At 40.8% G+C, this 27,818-nt stretch overlaps 2 protein-coding genes and 1 long non-coding RNA gene across 11 annotated transcripts in view; 1 reads left to right on the top strand and 2 right to left on the bottom strand.

Moving 5' to 3' along the window:
- Positions 1 to 27,818, top strand: part of LOC128074677 (uncharacterized) — a 406,066-nt gene that overhangs the window by 221,352 nt on the left and 156,896 nt on the right. The gene's annotated exons all lie outside the window — the stretch shown is intronic.
- IQGAP2 (IQ motif containing GTPase activating protein 2) overlaps positions 1 to 27,818 on the bottom strand; it is a 228,026-nt gene that overhangs the window by 117,005 nt on the left and 83,203 nt on the right. For 6 of the 9 annotated variants that reach the window (XM_052670709.1, XM_052670712.1, XM_052670715.1 and 3 more), the window contains exon 1: positions 6,082 to 6,206. The exons of 1 other annotated variant lie outside the window; for it this stretch is intronic. In XM_052670709.1, the coding sequence (XP_052526669.1) occupies positions 6,082 to 6,127 (46 nt within the window). In that variant the 5' untranslated portion in view covers positions 6,128 to 6,206. Of the gene's footprint in view, positions 1 to 6,081; positions 6,207 to 27,818 lie in introns of those variants that run through there. 2 more of the 9 variants (XM_052670716.1, XM_052670717.1) reach the window with 1 other exon arrangement.
- The window catches only part of SV2C (synaptic vesicle glycoprotein 2C), a 98,830-nt gene continuing 88,150 nt past the window's right edge, over positions 17,139 to 27,818 (bottom strand). The window contains exon 13 of the mRNA XM_052670719.1: positions 17,139 to 25,059. Within this exon, the coding sequence (XP_052526679.1) occupies positions 24,876 to 25,059 (184 nt within the window). The 3' untranslated portion in view covers positions 17,139 to 24,875. The remainder of the gene's footprint in view (positions 25,060 to 27,818) is intronic.

Raw genomic sequence — 27,818 nt, 5'->3', positions numbered from 1 at the left:
TTTAGTCACTTTAACTGTTTTTCCAGGCACAGGTACCCTCTGTGCTGAGCTACAAAATACCTTCCACACAATCCTGTAAAAACACAAGTAGAAGATTCACTGGCCTTCAACCCTGCAGAATACTGGCCGTCTTAACAGAAAATATTTATGTACATAGTTCAGGCTTTTTCCAACTCAGCTCCCCTGTTACTGCTCTACGCTGGGCTTCTGGCTACTGGGAGGCTCCCATTCTGCACATACACCCAGCATTTTGAGTAGCTGTACAAATCAAGCACAAGTGTGGGAGGATACCCTCACTTTTTAGGTGAAATGGCCAATAAAATAGGGCTAGTATGTACAAGTATTCATTTCCCCGTCTGGATGTCCAGATAGATTTTTGGAGCCAGATAAGAATCAGTATAAACACCTCACTGGAAGCCACAGGGATTTTGCTACACACTGAATAGAGTAGGTGAAGGTTCACAGAGAATGTGCAGAGAGCGTGTCCTTTATTGCCTGCTTTTGCTAGTGCTCAGCCTATGTACCCAACCTGGAGAAGCTCCTGAGGAGAGAACTGCAATCCCTGCCAGTTCTGGAGGCTGAGGGTTGAGCAGCTCCATACCTTGAGGAAGCAGCTCCATGGGCTGGCAGTTGTTTGTCCATGGATGTGAGTCAGAGCCATGAGTTACTGTTCAAATTTGACTCCCTACAGATTTGCATTGAGCAACGTGTTAAGAATAGCACTGACATGATCCCCTAGGTAAGTTTCTTGCAAAGACACACTCACTTGAACAAAACAGCAATTTAATTTGACACTGACAACAACAAACATTCTTATCAGCTATTTATTTTCTTTAGCATTTTAAAACATATTCGGAGCAAAGAAGGGTACCCTGTAGAGTTTCTGCAGATACCAGAGAAACTGCCCACCAGAGGGGCAGCAGGGAAGCTGATCTCTTATGCAAGGCACTTCTTTGCTCTGCTCCACAGATCTCCAAGGGCCCTGGTTCCCTTTTCTGTCCCATGTAGCAGATTGAAGCAATGCTTGCCTTCACCAGCCATGGTCTGGCAGACCAGAGAAACCCTGTCAGGGGAACCCACCTATATCTCCCTCCACCCACCTCTGACACTGAGGCAGTGCATGTTCTGCTGGCACCCCCACTCCAAGCACTGGCACCCCGGCTGCAGATGTCTGTGGCTTTTTGAAGACAAGCACAAGCACAGAAGCACAGGAAGTGCTGATCCACCAGAGAGCTGTGCAGGGCCCAGCCCATGCCTCTGCCCTTCTCACTGCACCCACAAGCAAGGTGCCCGCCCTGGATACTGCTCCCCACTGCATCTCCACCATCTCACATCATGGGCACTGCTCCCTCTCCACCTTGCCAACAGTTTGATTCCATAACACATAATGGCTTGAAGATGCATGTTCCAAAGGAAAAAAAAAATTTAAAAAATCACCCAAACAGCCTCAGTAGTAAAGCAAACATATCAGGTTAATCATTTGCTGTGGGAGGCACAGCACAGTGTGCTTATCATCCCACTGAAGTATGACCCACCAATCCTGCCTATCACTGCCAGCATTTTTTCCCCTACCTTACACCCAACATATTCCTAGAACCTCAGAGCAGACTGGAATCAGCAAGAGTGACCACTAAATCTTGAGCCAGAGCAACTGTGTAGGTGAAACCCCACTTAGCAGAGAAGGCAGGCTGTGCATCTGCATGCTTCCAATTCACCGCCTCCAGAGTTGGACTTGATCTAGCGCACTCGCGTGTGCTATAAAACCTGCTTCCAGTGCAATATTAATATTTCCTGTTTCAACAATGTTCAAGTAGCTGTAAGCGTGCTGTAACAGAGCTCACTCCCTTCTTTACCAGGAGATGAGCCTTGCACAAAAAGAGCATGGAGCCACTCCTACCACATGAATTATGAGCACTTGGTTAAACAAAGCAGTTAAACTTTTCAAGTTCTCATTCAGCAGTTTAATTATTAGCAATGTACAAAAGAGTAGAAGAGATAAACAGTATTTGGTTGCCAAATTACACCCATCAATAACAAAGGAAAGTGTTCTCAAGAGCCGCAAGTGCTAAAGAAAGCATACACCCAGAAGAATATATATGCATAGGATACAGCTAAGCTTTTTTTTTTTTTTTTTTTTTTTTTTTTAAAGTTTTTACCCATCTGTTTTCATTTAAGAAAGTCCTATGGAACATTTACCAAAAGAATTTTTCCTATCCAGTTGAAAAAAAATTGTCTTTTGTTCCCCTGCATTCAATACAGACGAATTCATAGATTCTCCATTTAAACACTTTTCTAAAAGCCACTGCTTTGCAAGCACTCACATCCTGAATTAGGGTGCAGTTTCATCGAGGTGTAGGAAGTGTTACACTTCGGGTTTGCCCTGCCTATCTCCACAGGCAGAGCAGCCCTCAAAGCTCCATGCTGCTCATTTGTCTCACCCAATAACCATGAGCATCAGGCAGAGGCACTCCTGGAAACCGTGACCAGAAGCAGCAACACAACCCTCACCACTGGATGCCACAGACAAATCAGACTGGCACACACCCAGCACACACCCAGGTCAGACCCATTTGCCAGCTGTCCAGCTTCAGCACAGAAGCTGAAGGCTTCTCTATCTGCTCATCAACATGAGACAAGCTGGAAGCTACTGATAGCAAAGCCATGCTTCAATTCACAGGAAGAACAAAACTAGAGGATGAGACTGTGTGATACTTCTTTCAAACAGATATCTTCACATCTCCCTTTCAGTAACTTGGGTGATGCTGAAGCACTTAGTTTCCCTTCTGCTTAGAAAAGGGACCTGGGGCCACTAACACAGATGTTAATTCAGACATGCAGAGCATGGAAATGCCTGAAATCCTTTGCAAATCTAGACATCCATAGCTGCACTCACTACAGCTATACTGCATTCCTAGCAGTGTCATGAAACTATTCAGGCATTTCTTACAGAATGCACATATATATTTGTTAATTCACACAGGTTTCCAAGAGTCCAAGATAAAAAAAGAACAAAGTTTTGGGGAAAGCATATTTTCCTCAAAGACAAAGTGCTGCACTTTGCTGCCTTACATCCCAAACTTTACATTTAGTTAATCTGAGTAGTACTCCCAAGAATTACACTTTTCATCTTCACGGTCTTCTATGACACCAAACATTTTCATCACAGAAATAGCTTGTACCTCGAGTTCTACTAAGCCCCCATTAGCTGCAATTTGGTCAAACTCTGCAATTGATTGTGCTGGGATTGAGAAATAAGCCAGGCAACAGCTGTAGCCAGGCTGGAAACCAGCTACATAAATTCAGTTGCAGTGAGCCTGTTAACACAGTTTCTGCTGTATGAGCTACTTCCTTCTTACTTATATGATCTCACTTGAGTTTGTGCTGGACGCAGACATCTGACAGACTCAGCACAGCACCAAAGAAAAACTTCTACAGCTTTTTACCTTTTCTTTTCCTTAAGTAACTGGCAGCACGCAGAGTTGGAGGCACCTTTTAATAAGTGGTCCATGAAGTCACAAAGTTTTGGCAGCAAAAGTCTAAAAGAAGGCCCAAAGGCTTTGTTCTGAAACAGTTTCTTCAGTGAATAGTGTTCACCCTGAACTAGCACCAGAAGGGGATCCTCTTGCTTGGTTTTGTTCAGCTATTTCCTGGCTCTAAAGATGAAAATGATCAGCTATGAGGATTTTTTCCAGATGCGTGTCTTTGACTAACTACATCAGCAAAACTAGAAACACAAAGCTAGTATTTAAATTAGGGATGTATTCCCAATTACTTTACCTTTATGTTATTAGCTCTTACACGCTGGGCTACATTTTTTTTTTTCCCACCACACCAGTTTGCATCAGGCTACAAAACGTATCTGAAATCTGTGTGCATCTTTAGACACCAAAATGAAATGCTACTTGCACACATGTATTTCCCAGCAGAGGTAGTCACAGTAAAGCACCAACCTTCCTCAGAGTAACCTGCAGGCTCTGCCAGGAACTTGAAGCCAAAGTCAAAAGTCCAGGTTAGGTTAAATGTTAAAAGCAGTATGAGGTTGCTAGAGCAAGACTTGAAAGTTTGATAGTCTAACTTGGACAACTTATTAACTCTTCTAGGGAAGTCATTGTAGATGCATTGTTCAGTGTAGGGAATTGTGCTTCTCAGGGATTCAAAGTGCAATTTGAGTTATAAAGAGAATCTACAATTTACAATAGGCTGAATATCTGAGTGACTGAACATCCACCAGAGTCTATGCATACAGAGGGCACTGGTCAAAGGAGAAATGGTATATAGAAAAGATAGAAGGATACTTCTGTCCACTCCTTTTGCTCCCTGGGACTAATGACCAAGGCCAGGAGAGAGGCTACAGCTTCACACACTGACCACTCAGGCCAGCAAAAAAAAAAAAAAAAAAAAAAAAACAAAAAACCTCTGAACTCAGAATGCTATTATGAGACCATATCTTGAAAATACTTAGCATGTTAATTGTGGTCATTCTTTCCCACAGCACATTGGAGAGCAGGATTCTTAAGGCAACACCCTGAGCAGCTCAGGCTGGAAGGCAATCAACAACCCCTAACATCCAGGTGAAAACCAAGGCACAGTGGATGGGCCCTTTACTCCTTGTCAAAGCATCTTTAACTGCATTGGACTTTATGGCAGATAACACGTCATCTGCCCAGATGCACAGGTCCCAAGAAGAAGCCAGAGCAAGTCTGTCAAGCAAAGCACTTGCTGCTGAGGCCACATCACCTGCACCTGATGAGTTCCTGTGTGTTGAACAAGTGGACAAAACATCCATTCAGGGCTGGATCACTAAGTAGCAGAGGTCACCCTCAGCACTGTGTCTCCCAAGGCCCTGTCCCCTGCTCTGCCTCACAAGTGACAGCAAAGCAAGTTAAGGTGACTCCAAGATCAACTCCAAAAGAAAACTTCATCACTGGGACAGACACATAACACGCATCTCCAGCAACTACTCCAGAAAACATCATCAATATTGACCTTCAGTGACCATCTCAAGAAGACACTAGAACACCTCCAAAAGTCTCTGGGATATCCAGTAGGTAGCAGGAACAGAAAATGAAATCTGCAGGCCCTCAAACTGCACCACCTGGCAGGTGTCCACAGAGGGGAACACTCAGGAGAGTGAAGGGCTTCTGAGCTGAGGGCCCCATTGCCAGGCTCCAGCTCCCCCACTCTTCCCAAGGCAGGCATTGCCTCCAGCAGTCAAAGATTTTGTGTTTCTATAAAAAAAACATTTTCAAACTAGCTTTAAATAAAACTGTCACACCAAAACTTGGAAAGCTGCTCATTAAGACTGCAGGGCACTCTAAGTTTCGCAAATAATTTACACATTCATTTCTAACATTGCCTAAAGTATCAAAAACTTTCCTTACTGGGATGGCAAAACCAAGGGCTTAAACCTTGCTGCCCAAAGGAACCAATAGAAAGCACAGGCTGAGCAAGATCTCAGCACAGCAGCAGTAGGAGGAAAGTGCTCAGGACTTTTTATAAACGGAGGTTTGGGAAACAAATACAGTTCACTGGGAAGGAAACACCTGGTAACTGCACTGCTTTTCACCTCACGTTGGAGTTTAAAGTTATAAAGGTCTACTCCAAAGCTACTAAGTTATAGGACGACACTTGAGACTGTCCTCCAGAATTGTGAAGCTGCAATCCAGAAGTTGTAAAGTTGTAACTTCAAAGATGCAGTTGCATTCTGGTCACAAACCAGTGTGACACCTATAACGCCATGCTACAGAATTAAAACCCGGAGCTCTGACTAGAACGTAAAGCACTGAAGTTACAACACGGAGCTGCAGCTACAACGCGTACAGAAAGTTCTAAACGAAAAGAAACTTTTCTAAAAAGACAACACAGCGGCCAGAAAACCTGCCCGGAATCCTGCCGGGGGTCGCTGCGAGGAAAGCTACGGCAAGCCGGAGCGCACCGCCGCTCTGCAGCTGCGCCGGCGGGGTTGCCTTTATCCTCCCCAGAGCCACTCTTTGCGCATCGAACCGAAGCCGGAGAAGGAGAGAGGCTAACAACACCGCCAGAGCGCCCTGCTCCCGCCGTCCCCGACCCACACCGACTCACAGCCATAGCGGGGCCGCTGCAAGGGCGCCAGCTCCTCATGGTGCATCCTGCCGCCGCCGGAGGGACGGCGCCCGCTGCCGCCGGCCCTTCTTATGCGCCGGCCGCCCCTCGCTGATTTGCTGCCGCTCGGCCGCGCCCGCCCCACGCTGGGACGCGGGGATGTGGGGTACGGCTGCAGCGGCGGCGTGAGAGCTATGGGGCGCCGCCGCACGGGAGCGGAGGGGGGCGCGGGGCCGGCACGGCACGGCACGGCAAGGAGGAGGAAAGAACAAAGGGAAGAGAAAGAGCAAAGGAAATAAATTGGAAAAAAATAATACGAAAAGCCCCAAAGAAGGCGGAAAGCAAAGAAGATGAAAAGAAGGGGGAAGGAGGGAGCAGAGGAAGGGGAGGGAAACAAAAAACCAAAACGTTAGATATTAAAACAATAATAGACAACAATAGCAAAATAAAAGACAACAGGATGAAGCAAGAAAGCAGAACAAAAAAAAAAAAAAAAAGAAAAAGATGAAAGAAAAAAAAAAAAAAAAAGAGCAAGTAAGAAAAAAGCCAGTGACAACTACAGTGAAATAGAAAACGGGTTGAACCAAAATTGGAAAGGCCATGGCACCTCTCTGGCCTTTTTGCTGAAAAGAAGTGGTGAGGAGGGCTGAGATATCAAGCATGGGATTCCGACCTGCAGTTTTGCTCTGTCAAATAAGTCTTGTACTCCACAAGCAGCATTCCTACTGTGCCTAGAAGCCACCACTGCAGTTTGCTATGCAGTCAAGGCACCTCAGGACAAGGTGCAGCTTCAGGCCTGCTCCTTTCCAAGGTGTAGGAATGGGGTGGGTGCTCTCACTACAGGCTACCCTCAGGCCAGGCTTTGCTGCAGGCAGTGCATTACCCTGCTGCAATTCCAGAGTCTGTGACAGTGTGGTCGCCTCCAGCTCCTGGACAACACCTGGGATGCACCAGAGAAGACTGGATGTGAGCAGGGCTGGAGGCAGAGGCATGTTTAACTGCATGAGTTTCAGTGTTGGATCTTGCACTCTGGTCGTAACAACCCCAGGCAACCCTACAGACTTGAGGAGGAGTGGCTAGAAAGCTGCCTGATGGAAAGGGAGTTTGGTGTAGTGATGGACAGTTAGCTGAAAATTAACCAGCAGTGTGCCCAGATGGCCAAGAAGGCCAGTGGTATCCTGGTTTGTATCAAGAACATGTGAGCAGGACTAGGAAGTAATCCTGCCCCTATGCTCGGCACTGGTGAGGCCTCACCTCAAGTACTGTGTTCAGTTTTGGGCACTTCAGTACAGAAAGGTCATTGACGTGCTGGAGCAGGTCCAAGGAATGGCTACAATGCTGGTGAAGGCTTGGAGAATATGTCCTATGAGGAGAGACTGAAGGAACTGGGGCTGTTCAGTCTGGGGAAAAGGAGGCTGAGGGGAGACCTTATTGCTCTCTTCCAATAGGTGAATAGGTGAAAGGTGCTTACAGCGAGAGCGGGGTTGGTCTCTTCTCACTGGTGACAGGTGACAGGATGAGGGGAAATGGCCACAAGTGGCATCAGGATAAGTTTAGGTTGGGTATCAGGAAACACTTCTTTACAGAAAGGGTTGTTAAGCACTGGAATAGGCTCCCCAAGGGAGGTGGTTGAGTCACCATCCCTGGATGTGTTTAAAAACCATTTGGATGTGGTGCTCAGGGACATGATTTAACAGAGGATTGTTAGATTTAGGGTAGTATGGTTAGGTCATGGTTGGACTCAATGATTTTTAAGGTCTTTTCCAACCTGAGAAATTCTATGATTCCTTGTTTTAGGGCTGTACTGTGCTTTTCCGGCTGCCTCTTATCCTTCAGTGGGAAATGGTAGAAGAGAGAGCAGAGTCTGTGCATATCTGTAATTTAGCAGGAAATGCAGTGACCTTCACTGAGGTTTTCCCCTCTCCCTGGAGCACAGAGTGATGACTTAGTGCTCAGGCATGCAGAGCAGCACTGGAGTAGCTATAGTCCTCACCTGTCTTTATGAATGCTTCTGAAGCATCCTTTAAGCAAGCTCCCATACACTTGCTCTGGCTTTTAGAAGCAAAAAATGGGTGACCAAACCCAATGAAGAACTAAGTTCAGTTAAAAGTGAATTTGATAGAAAACACCATCTTTCCTATAAGTGATTTTTGCTGACTTTTATTTTATGCTTAGCCTAAGCCTGGAAGAGAGGAACACTTTCTCTTCTTTTTCTTTTATTCTTCGGTCTCTGCCCTTCACTCTGCCACTGAAGGACAATGGTATGCAGCCATCACATGCCCAGTATGTGTTGATACCACATCTGACAAAATGTAGACCCTTCTCTTGCAGCACCTGAAATTTCCCATACAGTTCTCCTCCTCTTTGATGATATTTGTGTCTGTGTGAGGGCTCAGCCAATCCATACCAAAGAAAATCTACTTAATTTTTCCTTTTGGTAGGACAATTTCTTTGAAATAATTTCTTCCTCTGTACCACAGAGCAGGGAGAAGAAATGAAAGGCCAGAGTGGGAAGGATGGAGGAGTTTTTGGCAGCACTGCCTTCCATGATGCTTACAGAACAGCAGTAGGACACGAACTCAGTGCTCTCAGCAGGAGATCCGGCAGGTGTGAGAGTGCTGGAGTAACAAGCAGTAGCTGTGTGGCTTTGTTCATGATCTTTCACATCAGATTTGCTAATCCCTGCTTTTCTGACTCCATCAGCTGTTGGCAGCACAGAGGAGGCTCGCAAACCCCAGATGCACTGCCCACCCCTCCTGCCACCTCCTCCTCCTCCCAGGCGTGACCAGGAAGCCTGCCTGTAACTCATATCAAACAGACCAGAGGCTTTTAGCCGGTCCTAGGCAGACTCAAGGCTGCTGCCCATTTTCTCTTCTAAGTCCTTAAAGAAGACTTAATAGTTCTCACAGCTTCTGAGAGGCAGGCACTTAAGAAATCAGTGCAGTCAGATATCTAGAGTAAATGTTTGAGGGTGAACATTTCCTGTTCGCGGTCCAAGTCTTTTAGTGGAGCTTGAGATCAATGTCCCTAGCACTATCAAGGGCATCACACAGTGGGAAGGTGTTCCTCGATGCGTTGTTACTGGCTCCAGTGCCAACCCACGCACCTACCTGTGAGTGGAGCAGCAGGCCAGTGTGAAGGCTTGCTGCATATTCAGGGGGAGCTGCTCATCGCTCCAGGCTTAGAGGGAACAAACCTGAAGGGAAATTGTGATAAGGGAGGAACAAAAATGTTGGGCATCTCATTGACTGAGCTCAAATCTAAACGCTGTAGTGGCCTATGCTGCCTCATGCTTCTTGACAGTTCTGTTGTGTACAGAGGGATTTTAACTGGAGAAGGATATTGATATTTGAAATTCTTGGGTGGCTTATGCAGCAGTGACGCATGTGCATGCAGGTAATTAGAGACACTGGGCTTTTTGTTGGAAACAGCAGCTTTAACAACAGTTTTTCTGTGACAGTACATTTATTTTATTTGTAAATTGCATTTATTTGTAATTGCTCTGGTTGGCAGCATTTGCCCTATAGAAAGAAAAATGGCATTTGATGATTTCAGAGACTTTATTTCTTTTCTTCTTCCTGCTAGTGCATCATATTGAAACTCCATTTTAGCATTCACATGAGAGACAGACTGTGCTAGGTTCACCCTGGTGATCAGGGGCAGACACTTCCTGCAGTGGGGCAGCCTGGGTCCCTGCAGCACCACTGGAGGGGAAAAACCCTATGCAGGCTCCAGGTACTGCAAGGGCCTTTCCAATTATTTTCTTTGCGCAGCTAATTGACACCCAGCAAGCTGTAGCTGTCCTTGCCTCCCTTGTGCTTGCACAGACCAAATGGCAGAGTGATGTAACCCTAAGTAGCTGGCTGCACTTCTTGCTCCCCCCACAGAAAGCACAGCCACGGTCCCCTGAGCAGCTGCAGGGGCCACATCAGCTGGAAGATAGAAGGGCTCCCAGCAGCACCTCCAGCCCTATGCAATGAGGAGCACTACTCCTGGAGCACCAGGTGAGCCATGGACCCAGATTTATAGTTTTCATAAACTAGATTGGAAAATCCACAAATGATGTGGTGCATTTACAAAGCAAGTCTGAAGGTTAAGAGGTACTCCAGGAAACACGAGGAAACATCTCATCAGCAACTGCCTCCATACAGCTGCTGGGCAGTCCTGAACTCCTCATTAATAACTGCGGGGAAGGAATCTCAAGGATGGTGTGGGGAGCTGGCTGGCCTGCATCCTCCCTCTCAGCACAGTATCTGTGCAATGCATTATTTATTCTGTAAGGTAAGCAAACAAACAGGCCATCATGTACCTGCCCTCAGTGACCCTTGAAAAATCCCACAGCCATGCTGTCTCTGCCCTGCTGCTGACAACCTGGTGAGTAAGGCAGCATGCTCCTCTCATGATTCCTGCCCTGAGACACCCCTTCAGATATGCTGTCTCTGCAATCCCAGCTGAGTCTCCTGTTAGAAAGGCAAGCAAGGCTGAAGCTAGGCTGAGGATGCATCACATCAGAAGCATCCTAGGAACTGTGAAGCAGTCAGCTGTGGAAGTCATTCAAAACACCATGGCAAAACCATAGCTTGGTAAAATGAAGACCCAGAGTACTGAAAACATTTTTCGGTGTCAGCAGCAATGATTCCTTTTGGCTGAGGAAGTGATTCTAACTTCTCAGCTGTCCTGGTTGAAACTGAAGGTAATGCTGAACAATAAGCACAATGTATGGAAGAATAGATCCCTCAGATTTTGCAATAGTTTCTAGGGAAGTCAGAAGTAGGTCAAACTGAGCCCTGTTGGGCATCATCCTAAAAGGAAAATAAAGAAACAAGCAAGAAAGCAAGCAAACAAACAAACAAACAAAACTAGTAATAGTTTACTTACTTAAAATTGAAATGGAAAAGGCAGTTTTTAAAAGCAGAGTGAATGGTTTATGGGATGGGATGAAAATAAATGCACAGATAACTCTGGCAGAGACAGGCCTTCAGAGGAAGAAACCAGAAGTGTATATAAATGTGCAGAGTAGAATGTTTTTGCATAGCACTGACACCTGAAAAAGGAAATGAAAGAGAAATTATTTCAGTATCAGAAGTCTTTCATCTTGCTACCACTTGCAGAACTCAACATTGTTTGCTCTAAATCTTCAATTGCCAAAGAGAGGTGGTACTTTTGTTCTGAGGCACTTACATTGTTCTGAGGAAAAAGAGCATTCCTAGACATCACAATTTGAGGCAAAAACTGCAGCTAAACCTCATGATTTCCAAGTTAGTGCCACAAATCTAAGGATTTTGATTTCAGATAGTGACCACTTGGTGATGACAATGCTATGATTCAGCAGGGACTCTTCACATGTCCTTCACTGCACACTACTAGAAGGAAATAGCTCATGTGTAAGCATCTTTCAGATAGTCTTGAATACTTGTATGACCTGCTTAGATGTAGGAACAACATGCCTGTTAAAGCAGACATGCAGGAAGAGAAGCTGCCCCTCAGACTGGCATGCTAGAAGGACTTCAGTACGGAGCTGCAAAGGAGGCTGGTGCAAATACTAGCTTATTGCGCTTGTCTCTGAAACCACACAATTAGCTCAGCCATGGGACTGATTTGACTTAACACTGCCCCAAAATAAGACTTTTTAGGAGCTAGGTCAGGTTACAAATTGCTACTTAATTACAAATGAGGGTGAGTGGTGTGTCTTGTGTTGAAAGTGAGAAGCAGACACGGGGCAGCAATACCATGCTATCCCATACTTTGCTTCATCTTAGGCATCACAGCGCTTCCCATGATGCATATCTAAGGTGAATGTCCACTCCTGTCAGACGAAAGGTCCCTCTTCTTTCCTCAATGAAGTTAGAATCCTGGCAGGCTAGGTTAAATCCTGCCTGCCCAGCTACCTAAGAAACCAGTTTCTCTGCTTGAACAGGTTTTTAAAAAAAGCATTTGTTCAAAATGTGTTGGACAAATGCCCTGGATCCTGCAGAAGTGGCATGAGTTTTGCAAGACAGAGATTGAAATCGTTCTGCAAGAACTCTGCCAGAAAAGAGGTTTGTCCATTTGTCTTTTGGAATAAATATTTATTCATTTAACAGAATACTTCGGAATGGAGTGATCCTCCTTGTCTAGACGTAATGAATGGCCATAAAAACGAATTCAGAACTGTTTGAAAGCAGGGAACATCTGTGCCCGGCTGCAGCTTGCATATTCAGCAAAAAGTGCTCTTGACTGGGTTGGATGTAGCAAAACTAAAATCTTGATTGTTTCCTCACATTATCCACAAGCTAGAGGTGGTCTGCTTGGCAGTGGTTACTGTTGCTTTTTTTTTTTTTTTGTAATGCAGCATCTGTGTGCTTCTTTGTAATTGCATGTGCTTAGCAATGTTTCCACTCCGCTAAAAGTCTATGCATTATTCACTGATTAATGTATTATTTATTTATTATTCTGTAAGCAGGGAGCTAGGAGCTCTGCATTTACAGGGAACTGACTGATGGCTATGGCAACCCTACAACTATTTTCCTGCCTGCCGACAGTTGCCCTACAGATAAAGCAGAATCTGAACTCCCATGGATTTCCTCTAGCCTGGTTCATGTCTTCTTATTTCCACCACTTTTCCACTGGCATAGCTCCAGTCTTTTGAAAAGCTCCTCATTATTCACATTAGTGTAAAAATGAAAAACGTGTCTGAAAGACTGACAAACTCAAGCGCTGGGAGACAAAGTGAGGAAAGCTAATTCCAGCATCCAGGGCCCTTCACAGAAAGCACAGAATCAGCAACCTCCTCTTATTTAAATCAGTTTGGATTCCTTTTCTGAAGTGGCTTTGCTGTTTTTGTAAGAGAAAAGAAGTATTTCTCAGATAATCAGATCTCAAACCAATTGCAGCTGTAAAATTAAAATCAGCATCTGAAATACCACATAGAAATTAACCTGAAGGCCACATAGGTCAGCAAGCACTGAGATGCTGACACTGGCTTACTGGTGGATGCAATGCTGCTTGCAGAGAGGCCTGGAGCCAGATTCAAGTTGGAAGCCTTGGAAGGAGCTGCTGGAGAGCATGTCCTGCAGACTGCTGCAAGGCCCCTGGCGGGGAAGCATACATTCATGGCAAAGTCAAAGCCACTGATGCATTTTGGATAATTTGTTAAATGTCTCTTCTTGGTGACTGCTTGCTGTTGAAAGATTTCCACAGCGTTATCAGGGAAGTTTCATCCAGGAGACAAGCTTTCCGGTGAAACAGATCTCCTGAAAACGCCATGGCTGGAGTCATCCGGATGACTCTGCACCATGTTATCCTTTCCCAGAGGGCTGATTGCTTTTGAGCAAAGGTAAACTAGTCCCTGGTTCAGGATAGTTTGCTTGCAAAGTGTGGGTCTGCCAGGCATCATGCTTACTTGCATGTGATTGATCTCAGCTTGCAATGGTAACTGAAACTGCAAGTACAATGCTCACAACATCTTTCCAGACCTTTCTCATTAATCGTTTTTCCTCCACCACCTGTAGGTCAGATTGGAAATTGCAGTATATCGACATGGGCCTGTTTATTTTCACTAACCAGGTAGTGGATTCTGCAGAAAAATACCCTCCTTGTGGCTGGCAGTAATGCTTCCACATGGAGAGAGCCCTATATTGTACTGAAGAGATATTTTTCCTTGCTTTCAACGTTCATTTAGCAGTAACAGTGCAGAGTAATATATTGAATTTCAGGTGACTTTTTGAACAGGTGTGTACTATTATCCACCTTTCTCCTGGTGTGTGGTCAGTCTGTAGTTCTGTTACACTTTTGCTGGGCAAAGCCCAGAGTTTTTCCCTGACACATGGATTCCATTTTCCCGTACATTCCAGTCCTTAGCAGTTACATATTTTGTGTGTATTGTAGTTCACAATGCATACAGTGCAATATCCCCACCATAGACAGGTTAAAGTCCACACCACACTCCTGTAATAGTGACATTCCTGTAACTCAAGAGTATAGCAATTGTTCTTTGGTCTTGCTTCAACATGTTTGCTAATAGCCAGTGGCCTCTCATTTATTTATTTTCCTGAACAGGATCATCATTTTATTCAAATTCTAAATGTTGTGATTCTAGCTGAAGCTTCAGAAGATAAACTCCTCCCACACACTGAGGATTAGGCTGCTGTTTAGCACTTATACTCAAAGGGCCTGAGCTTTTTCGGGGGTGATTTCTGCAACTCATTGGTAACAATCCACCAAGACCCCAGACCTGACTGGTGGGAAATAAACATGTTAAAAAAGATTCCAAACTGCTATGTAATCCTTAATAGGAAGAGGATTTCCTTTCCCATAATCTGTCTTTTTCATGTAGGCATAGTCCGAAGTTCACAAGGGAGCTCTTGAGAGGGTATATACAATTAAAGCTAAATGGGAAAAATATGAATATATCCACTAATGGCTTCACTTCCAGGATGCTGGTGAATTACTTTCAATTTTATCTGATTTCTTGTTCCTACTTTCTTTGCAGTCAGCTGGTCTGATTGCAAAGCTAGTGATGTTTTTATTCAAAGCCAGGAGATCCCCAACATCCTTGTGGTTAAGTGGTTTGTAATTTGTATGGACACCCTTGCAGACAGGCCCTGAAGAGCAGCATCTTCCTTCTTTGGCAGAGTCTGTGGTTGCTGTGAAAGGCTACAGGCAGTAGGGAGTAGGCAAGAACCTGAAGAGAATTCGTGGTCTTAGATGTAATGCTCAGAATAGTCAGGTGAATATTACACAATTCCAGTCTCAGTTTGGAGTTCTTTGGGTGAGGAGAAGAAGAAAGGCCAAAAGGAAAAGAGTGTAAATATGATTCATCTCCATCCTCCAATGTTGTCTTTTTTCTCTGTGTGGTGTCATGTTTCCTCCTTTATTAAGTGGATTTCCATTTTGATTTAGCGAATTGTCAGCATCTTAGCATCAGAGATTGAATAAGGAAAAGCACAACTAAATATGCTGTGAAGCAATCTGTTGCAAAGTCCACAATTCAGAGCTATTTTAGCCACATGCAAAATTGCTGTTGATCTGCAATAATGCAACTCTGTGCTGTCATTAGATTTTCAAGATAAAAACGTCGTTTGACTGTTCATTTCTGTGGGAGAACTAAGGTTATATCAGTAGCCTGGGCTGTATGTGATCAGAACTCAAACTAATCAGAAGCCCAGCTAGCAACGGAGGTGGTTACAGCAGGTATTTCACCCTTATTTTTGTAGCTAATTATTCATACACATGTATTTTTTCAGTATGATTGAGGGACTTCCCATTCTGTAGTAGAAGTGACACAGCCTGTCTCCTTTGATGGATAATAAAAATGAAGAGTTGATAAGGCTGACACAGGTTTGTCTTCTTCTTGAGTCTGGAAACACTGGCTGGATTACTGAATGATCACACAGAACAGTAAGAACAGTGTATGTAAATTCATCAGGACTTATTGAACCAATAAAAGGCTAAAGATGACAGTTTCCTAGATCACATCATTACCAGGATGAAATGTGGTGTCACCACTATGAGACAGAAAGACCATGGAGTAATGACATGTGAATTCCCTACTGAAGAAAAAATTCAAGATGTAGCTCTTGGTGGATAAAGTGATGTGCTCTGTTTTTTGGATGGGAAAGGAGTAATCTTTCTGGATGTTCTGAAATTTGAACAAACCAGGAGCTCTGACTGCTACATCACTATGCTGGCAAAACTGAAGGGTTGAATTTCCAAAGTGAGTCCAGAGAAGAGGACAACCTTTCTCTCGTGACACATAACACCAGGCCCCACATCAGCTTTAAGATGGAGGAGTGCACTGGCAGTCTTGGCTGGACTGAGCTACCAAACTAGCTCTATAGTTTGAGTTTTTTACCTTCTCACTTCCAACTGTTCAAATCAATGACAGAAGAACTGTATGGGCACTATTCTCCAAGAAAAAAACAATGTTATAGCAGCTGTGAAACTAATGCTGGTGACTATGTTGAAAAATAGTATTTTGTAGCTGAGAATTTGCTCAGATAGCATTATTGTGCTCCTTGTATCTGTGGTAATTTCCATGGAAACAAATAGGAGACATTACTTTCACAGACGGAAAGTAATATACTACATATATTTCTTTACTTCATTTGGATTTCTGGAAGTCTGCAATCTTCTAAGAAATGCAGAGGAAGAGACACATATACTACCCATCCGATTCAAAAGTTGACTGATCATAGCATAGAACTAATCAGACCTAATATATGAATGATGTTTCTGTTGGTTATACTTAATAAATTAAGACAGCTTTTTCTTTACTGTACCAAAATATGGTTACAAAATCATGTGTTCTTCAGTGGGTTTTATAGACAGTGCAATACATGAGCTGAAAAATACTTGAATTCAAATGTAGCTTTATGTTTTCCTATGGCTGACACAGATGAAGAAGCTCAGGTCCTTTATTAAGCTTATTGTCATTTTGCAAATATATTCCTGATCCAACTATGGAGATGGCAGATTTTTTCTTATTTTAAAGCTACCACACGACCTAAGTTTTTCTGAGGCACTTAGTGCACACATACAATGAAGAACTAATGATGATGTGTAGATTTGAGGTGAGTGGGAGTTGTTTGTATTTCTGTTGCTGGATACCACTTTCTTGTAGAACCATAGTTTATTGCATAAATTCCAGCTGGCCTTTTGGATGCACAGATTATCATACCTTGCAGCAGTAAGTTCTCCACACAGACTTAGATTAGATTCTTGGGGTGATAACAGAGCCTTTCAATGCAGCTACGTTGTGACCAGATGTTTATTTTGTGCAATTACATATCATAAAAATGTGAACCCCAGATGGCTAACTGTGAAACTTTGTCTCCTGCAACCATAGTAACCTGAAATCTGTCCTTTTTTTATTGTCATTTATGTCACTTTATTAACTTGTTCCATGTTTTTTTCTTTGTAGGTTCTGCCTCTATTACAAGCACTAAAGAGAACGTAACAGAAAGCCATAGGAATCTTGAACTGAGGTAAAACAACTGTTTCCAGTATTTTGTGAGTAGTGAAGAATGATGTTCTGGCTATTATCACACCTTATGTTCATTCACTGCAGAGAACAAACCTTTATTTGAATATAGTAGAGCAAAAAATGCCCCTTTATTAATCTGATGTACACTAAATAACTTCGCATTTGTTACATGGATGATAAATATTTGGCAGATAAATTTATAAACACTTCCACGTTTTATAGATTTATACTGTACACAGTCATGCTACACAGCATGCCCTTTCACAAGTATACATACAACTTTCCTCAGTGTACTTAATAAAAACACTTGGTCAAACATTTTGGTAGTTGGCGATCTGACACAGAGGAGTATACTGGAAAGATGAGTTCACAAGTGTACCATCTGGACTTAAAAGGAAAAATTTGGAACTCCAAAAGAGAGTTTATCAATGCGCACACATGCAAACACATATGTACAATAGTGATGACTGTACCCTGCATCACAGAAGATCACACATAGCAGGAAAGAAAAAAGAAATTAAAAACCAGAGGCCAGGACCATTGCCAAGATCTTGATGTAAATTATACCTATGAAATTAAACTTGTAAATGGGAATTCAACTCCAAAATACCCCATTACCATATACACAATATCTACATGGTTTCTCAAGTAAAGAAATTGAAAATGTCAGAAATGGTTATGAATTTCTTGATGACATAGGCATACTAGCACACCTGAACTACTGTATGCTAGAAACAGCTTGAAAAATTGTATTCCCAAATGGCAATTTGGGTGAAAGGTTGGTAGGAGAAATTGGGAGGAGGAAATAGCTCACACACATACACACACACACACAAAAAAAAAGAAAAAGAAAAAGAAAAACTACACTTTTCCCTTCTGTTGTTCAGCATTAGGGGATGCTGACAAGTTTTAAAGAAAATCAATAACCTTACAATGCCAACACGTTACACCAATATAAGAGATCTTCTTTAATGCCTGACTTTTGCAGTATTATATTTTGCAGAGAAAACTGCACTCTCAAAAGAAAACATAGAGTAAAATGACACGTATGTCCCAAGTAAGGGACATAATTTTGATGTCAACATTTTAAGCATTTGAGAGCAAAATATCTATTAATGGAAAGATTTACTGGGAAATTTTATTATCACATTCTTTGAAAAATGGCTGAAATAAGTTATTTGACACATTAGACATGCACCACTGGATGCTATTAAAAGTACTGTTATTTTTGGGGGAACACTGCACTCACAGGGAAAAGCTAGGCTTTTAAAACATGAATAGTTTTATGCATGTTTATTAAAAAGGGCTAGATGAACTCATTTCTCTTACATCAACATAAACTCCCACATGCCAATATACACAATTAAGTATTTAATATGTTTGCTTTTTGAAACAGTGCCGTTTTTGTCTCACTATTAAAGCAGTTAGCTTCCCTATGGCAACTGCACATTTTTAAGTCCACTGAAAGGAATATTCATTTTCCTCTAGAGGTTTTTTAGTTCTATAGAACATGTGCATAGAAGCAGAAGGCAGAGTGAGAATTCTGAAAACTGGGAAGGAGTAATGCAGTGTATGACAGAGCTTTTGACAGAGCTCTCCCCACTCTCACAGCTCTGTGTCAATGTGTGTGCACATATGCTGCAGTTTTCAGTCTGGATTTACTCAGGTGGTAGCTGGAATTAATTTATACTGCAATGCTATTGTAGTAGATCTCTGGGGATGTTAATCATTAAATGAAAGAAACCTGGCAATGGCTCTGTTCCAGGCTGGTCAAAGATTGCTGATAAGAACAACAGTAAACAATAGAATAACCACATTACTATAACAACATCAGGCATGTATGCAGGAACAATGAAAAGCATACAGTACAGGAAGACACAGACATTTTCTCATATGTTACACAGAAGTTAACATGTTAAGATCCCCATTAAGTTTGTTAAGACTTTTATTCGAATAAGACAAAACTCAAAGCGCTTATATATCTGAGAGTTTCTCCTAGTCACTGAAACAAGACCAGTTCCTCTGTACGGTGCATTGTCTCACTGTTTGGCACAGTGTGGCTGGTGGAAGGCTACAGCTAAGTCAAACCTTACTTTTCAGATCATTTCTCCTCCAGTGGCAGAAAACTAAAGCCCAACTGAGATGCATCTTGGCATTTACGATTAATGTTGTGCATGGATAAGCAAAGGGTTTTGCACAAGGAAATGAACAGAATGGTATTTGTGCTCCAAGAATAATGCATAATGCAGAAAGTAATGCTTAGATCCTACATCAACCTGTGTTGTGTGTGTCTGTATGCATGTATCCTCACACAGACACACATGTGCCTGTATATGTATTCACCTCCAGTGGTGTAATAATTCAGTACAACTGTATTATAAAGCTGCAGGTAGGCTTTAAAGAAAACAGCTGCAAAAAATAAAAATAACTGAACTCCAAGACTTCAAATCTCCCTACTGATTCTTGGTATTCAATTTGATTCCACTATTTTTCTGCCCCATCATCTTCTGAAGTATCAGCTTTTTAATGTGTAAACCAGACCTAAACAGAATTCACAGATAACTGGAGGATGAACTAATAGAAAGAAGAGCTCTCAGAATGGACCTTATTTACATCCTGCTGCTCTGGCAGTGCAGTGAGTGGAAATACAGACAAATCTCCGTGTTCCTGCACTTAGCTAAGCTCCACTTGGAGGAAATTATGCTCTGATTTTTAATTCTTCTACAGTGATGGAGTCTACACCTGCTCTTGAGGCACTACTTCTGATTCCTGTTCTTAGAAATATGGCATAGCCCTCAGTTCCCTATATAGACAGTATAAGTCTATGTGCTGGACTTTATCTCTCTTTCCTACCATTAAGTTTTAAAAAGATCTTTGTTAGTCAGAAAGAGATGTTTACATCCAGTCATACCTCTTTACCTAAACAAGACATTACCATGCTAATACAAGCTATAACCCATGTTTCCTACTTGGTAACCTGGCAATGTAATTGCAAATTCAATCAGAAGATTAAAAATGAATCCTTGCACTCAGGGGGTTAAAGACACAAGAAGTGAGAACAGAAATGCTCCATTTCCTCCGGAGTCTTGAAAGAAAACATATGTTCAGTAACCATGCTCCAGAATCAAATAAGTTTGAAAGACTGTTTTTCCTCTGCATTTCCTGCCTTCTTGTTCATTAACCTCACTGTAAAATATTGAGTTATTTGCCTGAATTAGTAGTCTTCAGTGTTCTTTGTAAAGAAAACACAGCATGAAAAGGCAGGCTTTTGCATACAGTTTGGAGGCAAGAGAGGGATCAAGTGATGATGTGAAATTAGCACAGTCAGTACATCTGAAATTCTACTCAGGACTTGAATTAAACAGAAATCATCAACTGGTAAAACTGCCTGCAGGTCTCTTCTACTTTCACTTACTCTCATTCAGCCTGCAATTAATCTGTGTGCTGAAACCAGCCTCATGATTTCTTCTAATTCTTAACCAAGGATGCTAAATTTTTAAAAATCAATTACTGCTACCTGCATTCTTTATTTTTGTTGCCATGGTGAATATCCTGCTCCTTCCTGCTCCTTCAATATTTAAAACTACTGTAGTATCGTGAGATTATTACATAGATCTTCATGCTCATTCATGCTTTAATGCAGTGACTTAGTACATCAGAAAGAAGAAACTGCTGACTGCTTTTTTCAATTTGATCTTAAATCATCTCTGGAGATGCTGGTCTGCAATAGGTAACCATATGTTGTAGGTCTCGGAGAGATATCTAGAGAAATATGTAGTCTTGTTCCTTCAAAAAAGTGAGATTTTCAGAAGGACTTCATTTTCCATCTTAGTTTAAAATTCCAAAGCTGTGTGTCAAACTATGTTACTGAATGTTACCAAAAAGTCAGAAGCAATTGAGAGCATGAGCAGTGGGTTTTAATTCTTTAAAGTTGGTGCTCTAGTAAGAAAAACAATTCGGGATGAAAGGAATCAAATTATATGAGAAGAAAGAGCAAGAACTGACTTAGCAGCCATATGATGCTCTACTTTCCTAAGAGGATAGTGGACTAGTGTACCCATCAGGAACGAGGTCTAATGCTTTATCACTGGCTAAAATTCTAGAACACACTTTTGGAAGGTTACCAGCTAAATTCAAGCAGGAAGGAAGGCGACCGTAAGAACGTACTCCTAGCTAGTTCCATTGTTAGGAGTCTGTACTCAGCAGTCAATGAAATATATTGTAATGCTTGCTTCTAAATGACATGACTATATTCAGCCTGGTTAAAATGTACAAACACAACGAATAACATGCTTTCAAGAAAAAGGAGTCTGCTATGTTAAGCTTTTCTGTCAACTTGCCATGAGTAAAAACTAACATAAGTAAAATATATCTGGCAAAAATCAATGCATTCAGTCTATTTTGCTGGTGTTTTCACAATTAAAAACAGTGACCATTATGGTATTCTATTCTGTTTTGAAAGTATATGCACATGACCTCTTAATTATAGGTTTATCAGGATTCTACACAGACCATTACGTGACCCTTTGCATGAGATATAAATGAATGGGGTTAGAAAGAAAGCAAAATTCATACTGTCCAATATTTATTACCTGAGATCACTTTGGAAGCTGCAAAAGAGAAAAATTCACTAAAGACAAGACAAATAAGTTCAGTGTATAACCTAAATAACATTTGCATCCAGATCATTTTTTCCCATTCCAAACTGTTGATTATAAGTATGTAATCAAGTACTCGTAGTTTGAAATGGCATTAACTCATTTTGTCTTCATGGAGTAGATCTCCACTGCATTCAAGACCAAACCACTTGATTGTGCAAACAGCTGTCATGCTGGCTCACACACAGTTTCAACAATCTTGAGCCAACTGGCTCACCAGCTAGGAAGATTCCAGCTTCAGGTTTTGTTTAGTATGTTGGAAATATTTGTGGACTTTTGCATAATTTTTCTCTTTTGCTTACTTTTTCACCTTTCTTCTACATATTGTTCTCCTTTTTCATTTTCCTACTTCAGATCAATCACTCTAATCCTGGACCAAGCAAGGTCCATGTGTTGGTTACTTTCTTTGTCTTATCCCTGCTATTAATATGTTCCAAACAGGATCTCAGGCTGCTCACTTCATTAAATTCAGACTAAATTATATACTCATTATGTGGCTAAGGTTTAGGACAAGAATCAGCACTGCAAACAGCATACTTTCTAAAGTGATGAGATTTCAGTGTATTAGTGTTTAACCAGAACCTTGAAAGTTGAATGTTATTTTCCTATGGCCCATTTCCTTCACAGTTATCATATGGTACGGTCAGGATGTTCTTCAGTGTTACATACAGTTGGACAGAATTTGAAGAGTTCAGTGCAGAATAAAACAATGTAATTTTTTATCACTGCTGTTGAGGTTCATTCCAGACATGTACAAAGGCTTCAGATTTCAAATAAGATGTAGAGTAAATACAAGGAAGTGGGCACATGTAACTAATGAATGGCACAGAGAAATACAGCCAAAAGCAAATATAATTCTTATGAGGAAGGATAGACTTGAAGTGCTGTAAGGATTCCGTCTAGTGGACAAAAGCCACAGATGCTAATCTAAGGCCAGACTTTTATTCTTACCTTTATGAAACACAATTCTTCCTTTTTTGAAATATGTTTAGAAATTTAAAAGACATGTTAAAATAAGATTTAATTATAAAATATTTTATCTTGGGCATTTGGACTGTTTATATTGTGAAATAAACTTACTAAAATTCTTGATATACAGTATTTTAATTATCAACATAAAAAAAAATGGCCACTAGTTTTCAGTTGCTTTTTTAATTTAGTCACTTTAGTCATTTGTTAACAGCGGAAACCCCATCTTGGGTTCATCTTATGGTGTTACAACACAGAGGAATTTATTCAAAACTGAAACTTCCATATTCTGTAAATCAAGCAGTAAACTTTAAACGTGATAGATGGTCTTGGACGTTTTTACCATCTTCTACTTACTTTTTCAAAATAACTAAGATGACAATTGACAAAATGCAGGGATAAATACTACTACTTCCTGCATAGGAGGAAGAAAAAATCATGAAAAATCTAGTTTACTATACAGACCTTATCTGAAAGCCTAATTTCTTTGGCAGTGATTCAGTCACCTAATGAAAGTAGTGAGACATAATTAGAAAAAGCACTGATAAATTTTCCCTTATGATTTACATGAAAGTTATTCTATGGAAATTAAAAATACAGCTAGGTCATAGCTTCACTGAAAGTAAAGCCAGTTTCTGTCATCAGGGGAATGTGCTCCCTTTGTCCACTGTATCTACATTTAATTTGAATGCTAACATTTTAAAGAGATCTGATAGCGTTTTACAGGGCAGCAGAACTGGTGGGGATGGTTTTATTGCAGTCTGAAACAATTCATAGCATATGGCTTATGAGGAACTTTTTTGTTAGCATTTATTTGCCATACTTACATTTTGTCTTATGACCAATCCCTGCAGACTTGACACTGTTTTTTTCTTAACGGCATTTCAGGGAGATATTATCATTATACACTGATGTATCTCTAGGATATTAAAAATCATGAGTATATGGTTATATGAAGGAGGGTATAAGCTATGAAATTAATTCAGGTGTTTTTATTATTGCTTTTCTTTGTTTTAATATTTTACAAAAATGTTTTGAGAGATTTTAATCAGATTACCCTGAAGTTATGACCTGACTAAATTTAGTAGGTGGTATTCTCTGACAAAGAAACTTGTATTTGAAGTGTAAATTCCAAAGAAAAATGTAAATACCAAATAAGTTTTTCTGACAGTATCTTGCTCTTTTTCCAATTCATTGGTTTGATTTTTCTTTGATTCATACTTGCACGGTTTGGTGCAACATTTGCATGGTTTGATGCATACTTGCATGGTTGGACTAGATGATCCTGTAGGTCCTTGTGATTCAACCTTGTGATTCTATGATTCTACGATTCAATAGCGTAAATAATGTTTTTTGCATTGAGTCACCTCACTCAATCAGATGCATTCTCTGTTTTAAAATGGAAAAAATACTGCAGATGCCACAAATTAGAAGAAAACTTTTTTTTCTTTCTTTTTATTTTTATTTATTTATTTATTTATTTTTTTCTGGAGGACTAGCAGAGAAGAGTGAAAGTGCTTATTTTATTAATCTCATTATCCTAAGTCACGTTAGGCCTTTCATCTCCCCACAACAGCTGCTGCCTTCTTCTCAACAAATATGGGGTATAGATGGTAAGCTTTGCTTTAGATTGAATCGACATAAAGCTGTTTGCCAATGAAGAGCCACTGACGCTTTTGTCCAAGCCTCCGGCTTAAAATGTAGAAATTTTTATTAATAAACTTGGCTATTGAAGGTCAGCATTTTCAGTACCAATGTACTCTGCACAGATTCCTGATTGCTGCTGCATGCATTGATACACATATCATTCTCAAGTAATTGATTTGCATGGCTTCACTGCTACAAGAGCTCATAGGGCCATGGCCAAATTTAGCATGTGTTTTTAAGAAATATGACTGTTTGCATTTTAAATATCAAATTATCAATATGTTTCTTATCTTCCTGGACATTTCATTGGAAGTTTTTGGAGGTAGCCTTGCTGTTTGAAGTGAAATAGTTCTAAATAGCAAAATATGCAAGCAATTGAATGAGAAATCTAAAATTTTCAGAATTGTCTTTAGATTTCTGCTACTCCACACACCTGTGTTTGGTTTCTGCCATCCGAATACTCAACCAAGCACTAATAATCTGAAGCCTTTGCACCACCAAACAGGAGACCTGACATTTGTACAAAGAAAAAAGAAACAGAAAATGGCTTCTCCCTGTTACATTAACACCTGGGTTCTTGTGTCAGGAAGTCGAAGTCCTACCAGACCTCCACATACTAGAACAGTAGAAGCAAGGAGAATAGGGATTGCTTTGGTGATACCAACAAGGGAACCAAATATCAAGTTTCCAAGTACAGCTGCTGCTTTGCATAGTGCATTCAAAAAGCCAAAGCCGGTTGCCCTAAAAGAAAACAAACACACAAACAAACAAACAAACAAAAACAGGATAAATTTACACGTGCATACAAGATTAAAAGCCTTTAAAATAAATCTTGAGTGGAATAAATCAGTGTAGGCCCAATACCTTACACAGAAGTAATGCCAACAAGTATTCTGTACCTGGTCTTTTTTTATGTGAAATTCTGTTTCTACTGTGGCAGCATTTTATGGAGACAAATTTATTTTGCCCTCCAGAAATCACAATGGGGAAATAATGACTTTGTACTTTTACACAACAGCAAAACCTGCAGCTGAATAGAAATGGATTTCCTATATGCAGTATGCACATTCACTGAGTACTTTTGCAAAAGGCCACTGAGACCTGTAATAATAATGATTGGCTCTCTCTTAGGAGCAAGAAGCATGAGGCTTTAAAAAAGCCTTGTTTGGGACAGAAGACCCAGAAAATCTTATGAAAAAAGGAGTATGGTATGAGAAACTCAGCAGGGCTTTTGCTTTGTAGAGCAAAATATTTGGTTGCCAACCTGTAAATGCATTATGCAAACTGCTATCATTTTAATAAAATGTGTTATGACATGACCGTATGATTCATAATTGCAAGAATAATCTTGTCCTAACAAAAATGTTCTAACAATATCATTGGTAGAATGGTAAGAGTCTCTAACATTTCTCAAATCTCAAGAAGTGAAAGGGAGAAGGAATACAAGGAGCTCACACTGTGCTCACTGGGACAAAATAATAGCACTTAGGAGGATAGAAGCTTTTTTTTAGAAAACCACATCTCTACATTGTTAATATTAAGCTATTTTTATTAGAAGGAAAAATGCCTCCAGTCTAAGCAGAAAATATTAACATAAATACTAATGGATTGAGTGACTAAACGGTTACCTAGTTATTATACTGAGACTCTATGTAAAGAAATGGAAATCTTCTACTCATACACAGTCTGTACTCCTAGGAAGTATGTATGACAAATGTCTGCTACTGCAGGGCAGTGCAACCAAGCAAGATCTCTCTGAGAGCACGCTATTTTTTAAGTCTTGCTTCAGAATCTTCCTGCAAGGGACATGTTTGCAGCAATTTCTTCAAAATGCTCTCCTCAGAAGAGGAATGATTAAGACTTTTGGAGAAATAGTTCAAAGGAGCACTGGGAGATGTGCTAATGGAAGTAGTGAAGAACCACACTTCTGGAGTAAGTATACTTTCAAAGCCTGTTATCAAGTGTCAGTTACAGACAAGTTGGTACCATCAGGCCACACAAAGCTCAGTATCAGAAGAATACCTGGAAGAAATGGTCCAGAAAGGGAAGAAGCTCCTAATAGGTAAGGATCTCCCAACTGATACATCTTCTAGGGTGACAGAGAGTGGAGATAGGAAGGAGAAACAAGCAGAGGAAAGGATGTGGCAAATAAGACTTCATAGAATCATAGAATGGACTGTGTTAGAAGGGACCTCAAAGATCAAGTTCCAACCAAGACTTTATCACAAACAGAGAGGAAAAGGTTAAAAACAAAAGAGATAGAGAGAATAGAGAGATTTTAGTATTAATATTAAAGAAAAATATGAAAGTTCTGTAAAAACATCAGGTCTGGTAGAAAGTTAAGTGTCAGAGAAAAAGAATTTTACCAAATGTATTTTACGTCAGGTGGTGGGAAATCTGTGACAAAGAAAAACAGTGAGCTTCCTTTCACCCCAGCCCGACATAACAAGCGGCAAGAATCCAAAGTTAAAAATAGAAGGATTATCCAAGCCTTCAGATTAAAAGAGATTGCTTCCTAGTTGCCATGTATGCTCCTTCTTAGACAAGGTGCTTGTTTATCGAAATAAAATAGTTTAAAATCACTTTTCCATTGCTTATGGAGCACCCCAAAACTTAATTTTCCTGTAATAGAGTGCTACTAAATATACATAACATGGACATTTGATATCCTTCTTGCCAGAGCTGGTGCTCAACCTACCAATTGCTTTACAATAGACTCAGCATAGCATTTTTGTGGGGGTTGATAATACACAAATATTACGAAAACAAGAGTTTCTGAATGTGCTATTGACGATTTTCTACAGATAAAACATTTTTGGATTTTTTAAAAGTCAGTACACAAATGCATATCATTGGCTTACCAATTACAGCATTTAGTGTGCAAATAAAACAAGTTAATGTACCTTCTTCCCTTACAATTGCCTAAGAAGCGGCATTGGTGCTGTATTTCTTACCTTAAAAACACCACCTTTCAATTTCAGCAAAGTGCAGTTGAACCACATCCACAGGATGGCAGTAGAAAATAGCTGCCAAGGAATCTACAGTAGATTAATGACTGCTGTTTTGACTCGAATAGAAAACTTCTCTTCTGACAACGAGAACAATAAAAAGTTGGACTTAAGGCATTTGGAGAATAGGGTTTATTTCTCTTGGGATGGATTCTCAGGGCTTCAGAAGAGAAGAAAAAGCTAAATATAATGAACTGAAGATAGGTGACTTAATTCTTAATCATGACCGAACTCTTATGAACTTCTTTCAGAGATATTAAAACAGGCAAAACAGGATGAAATCATTTTATAGCACATCTTGAATTCTAAATATTCCTGGCCACGATTCAAACCCAGATGTCTGGCAGCCTTAGCAAACCTATGAATCGTTGGCTATCTGATGCAATCTGACCTTGATTTACTTTGTGGGAGATACAAGATTTCAATTTATTTATTGTGTACATTCCTGGACCAGAGCCTTGGCTTATAAAGTTACTGCTTCCCAAATTCACA

The sequence above is a fragment of the Tympanuchus pallidicinctus genome, unplaced genomic scaffold, assembly GCF_026119805.1.
Source record: "Tympanuchus pallidicinctus isolate F22 unplaced genomic scaffold, pur_lepc_1.0 scaffold9, whole genome shotgun sequence".
NCBI classification, from domain to species: domain Eukaryota; kingdom Metazoa; phylum Chordata; class Aves; order Galliformes; family Phasianidae; genus Tympanuchus; species Tympanuchus pallidicinctus.
This window is presented reverse-complemented; position numbering and strand designations above follow the sequence as displayed.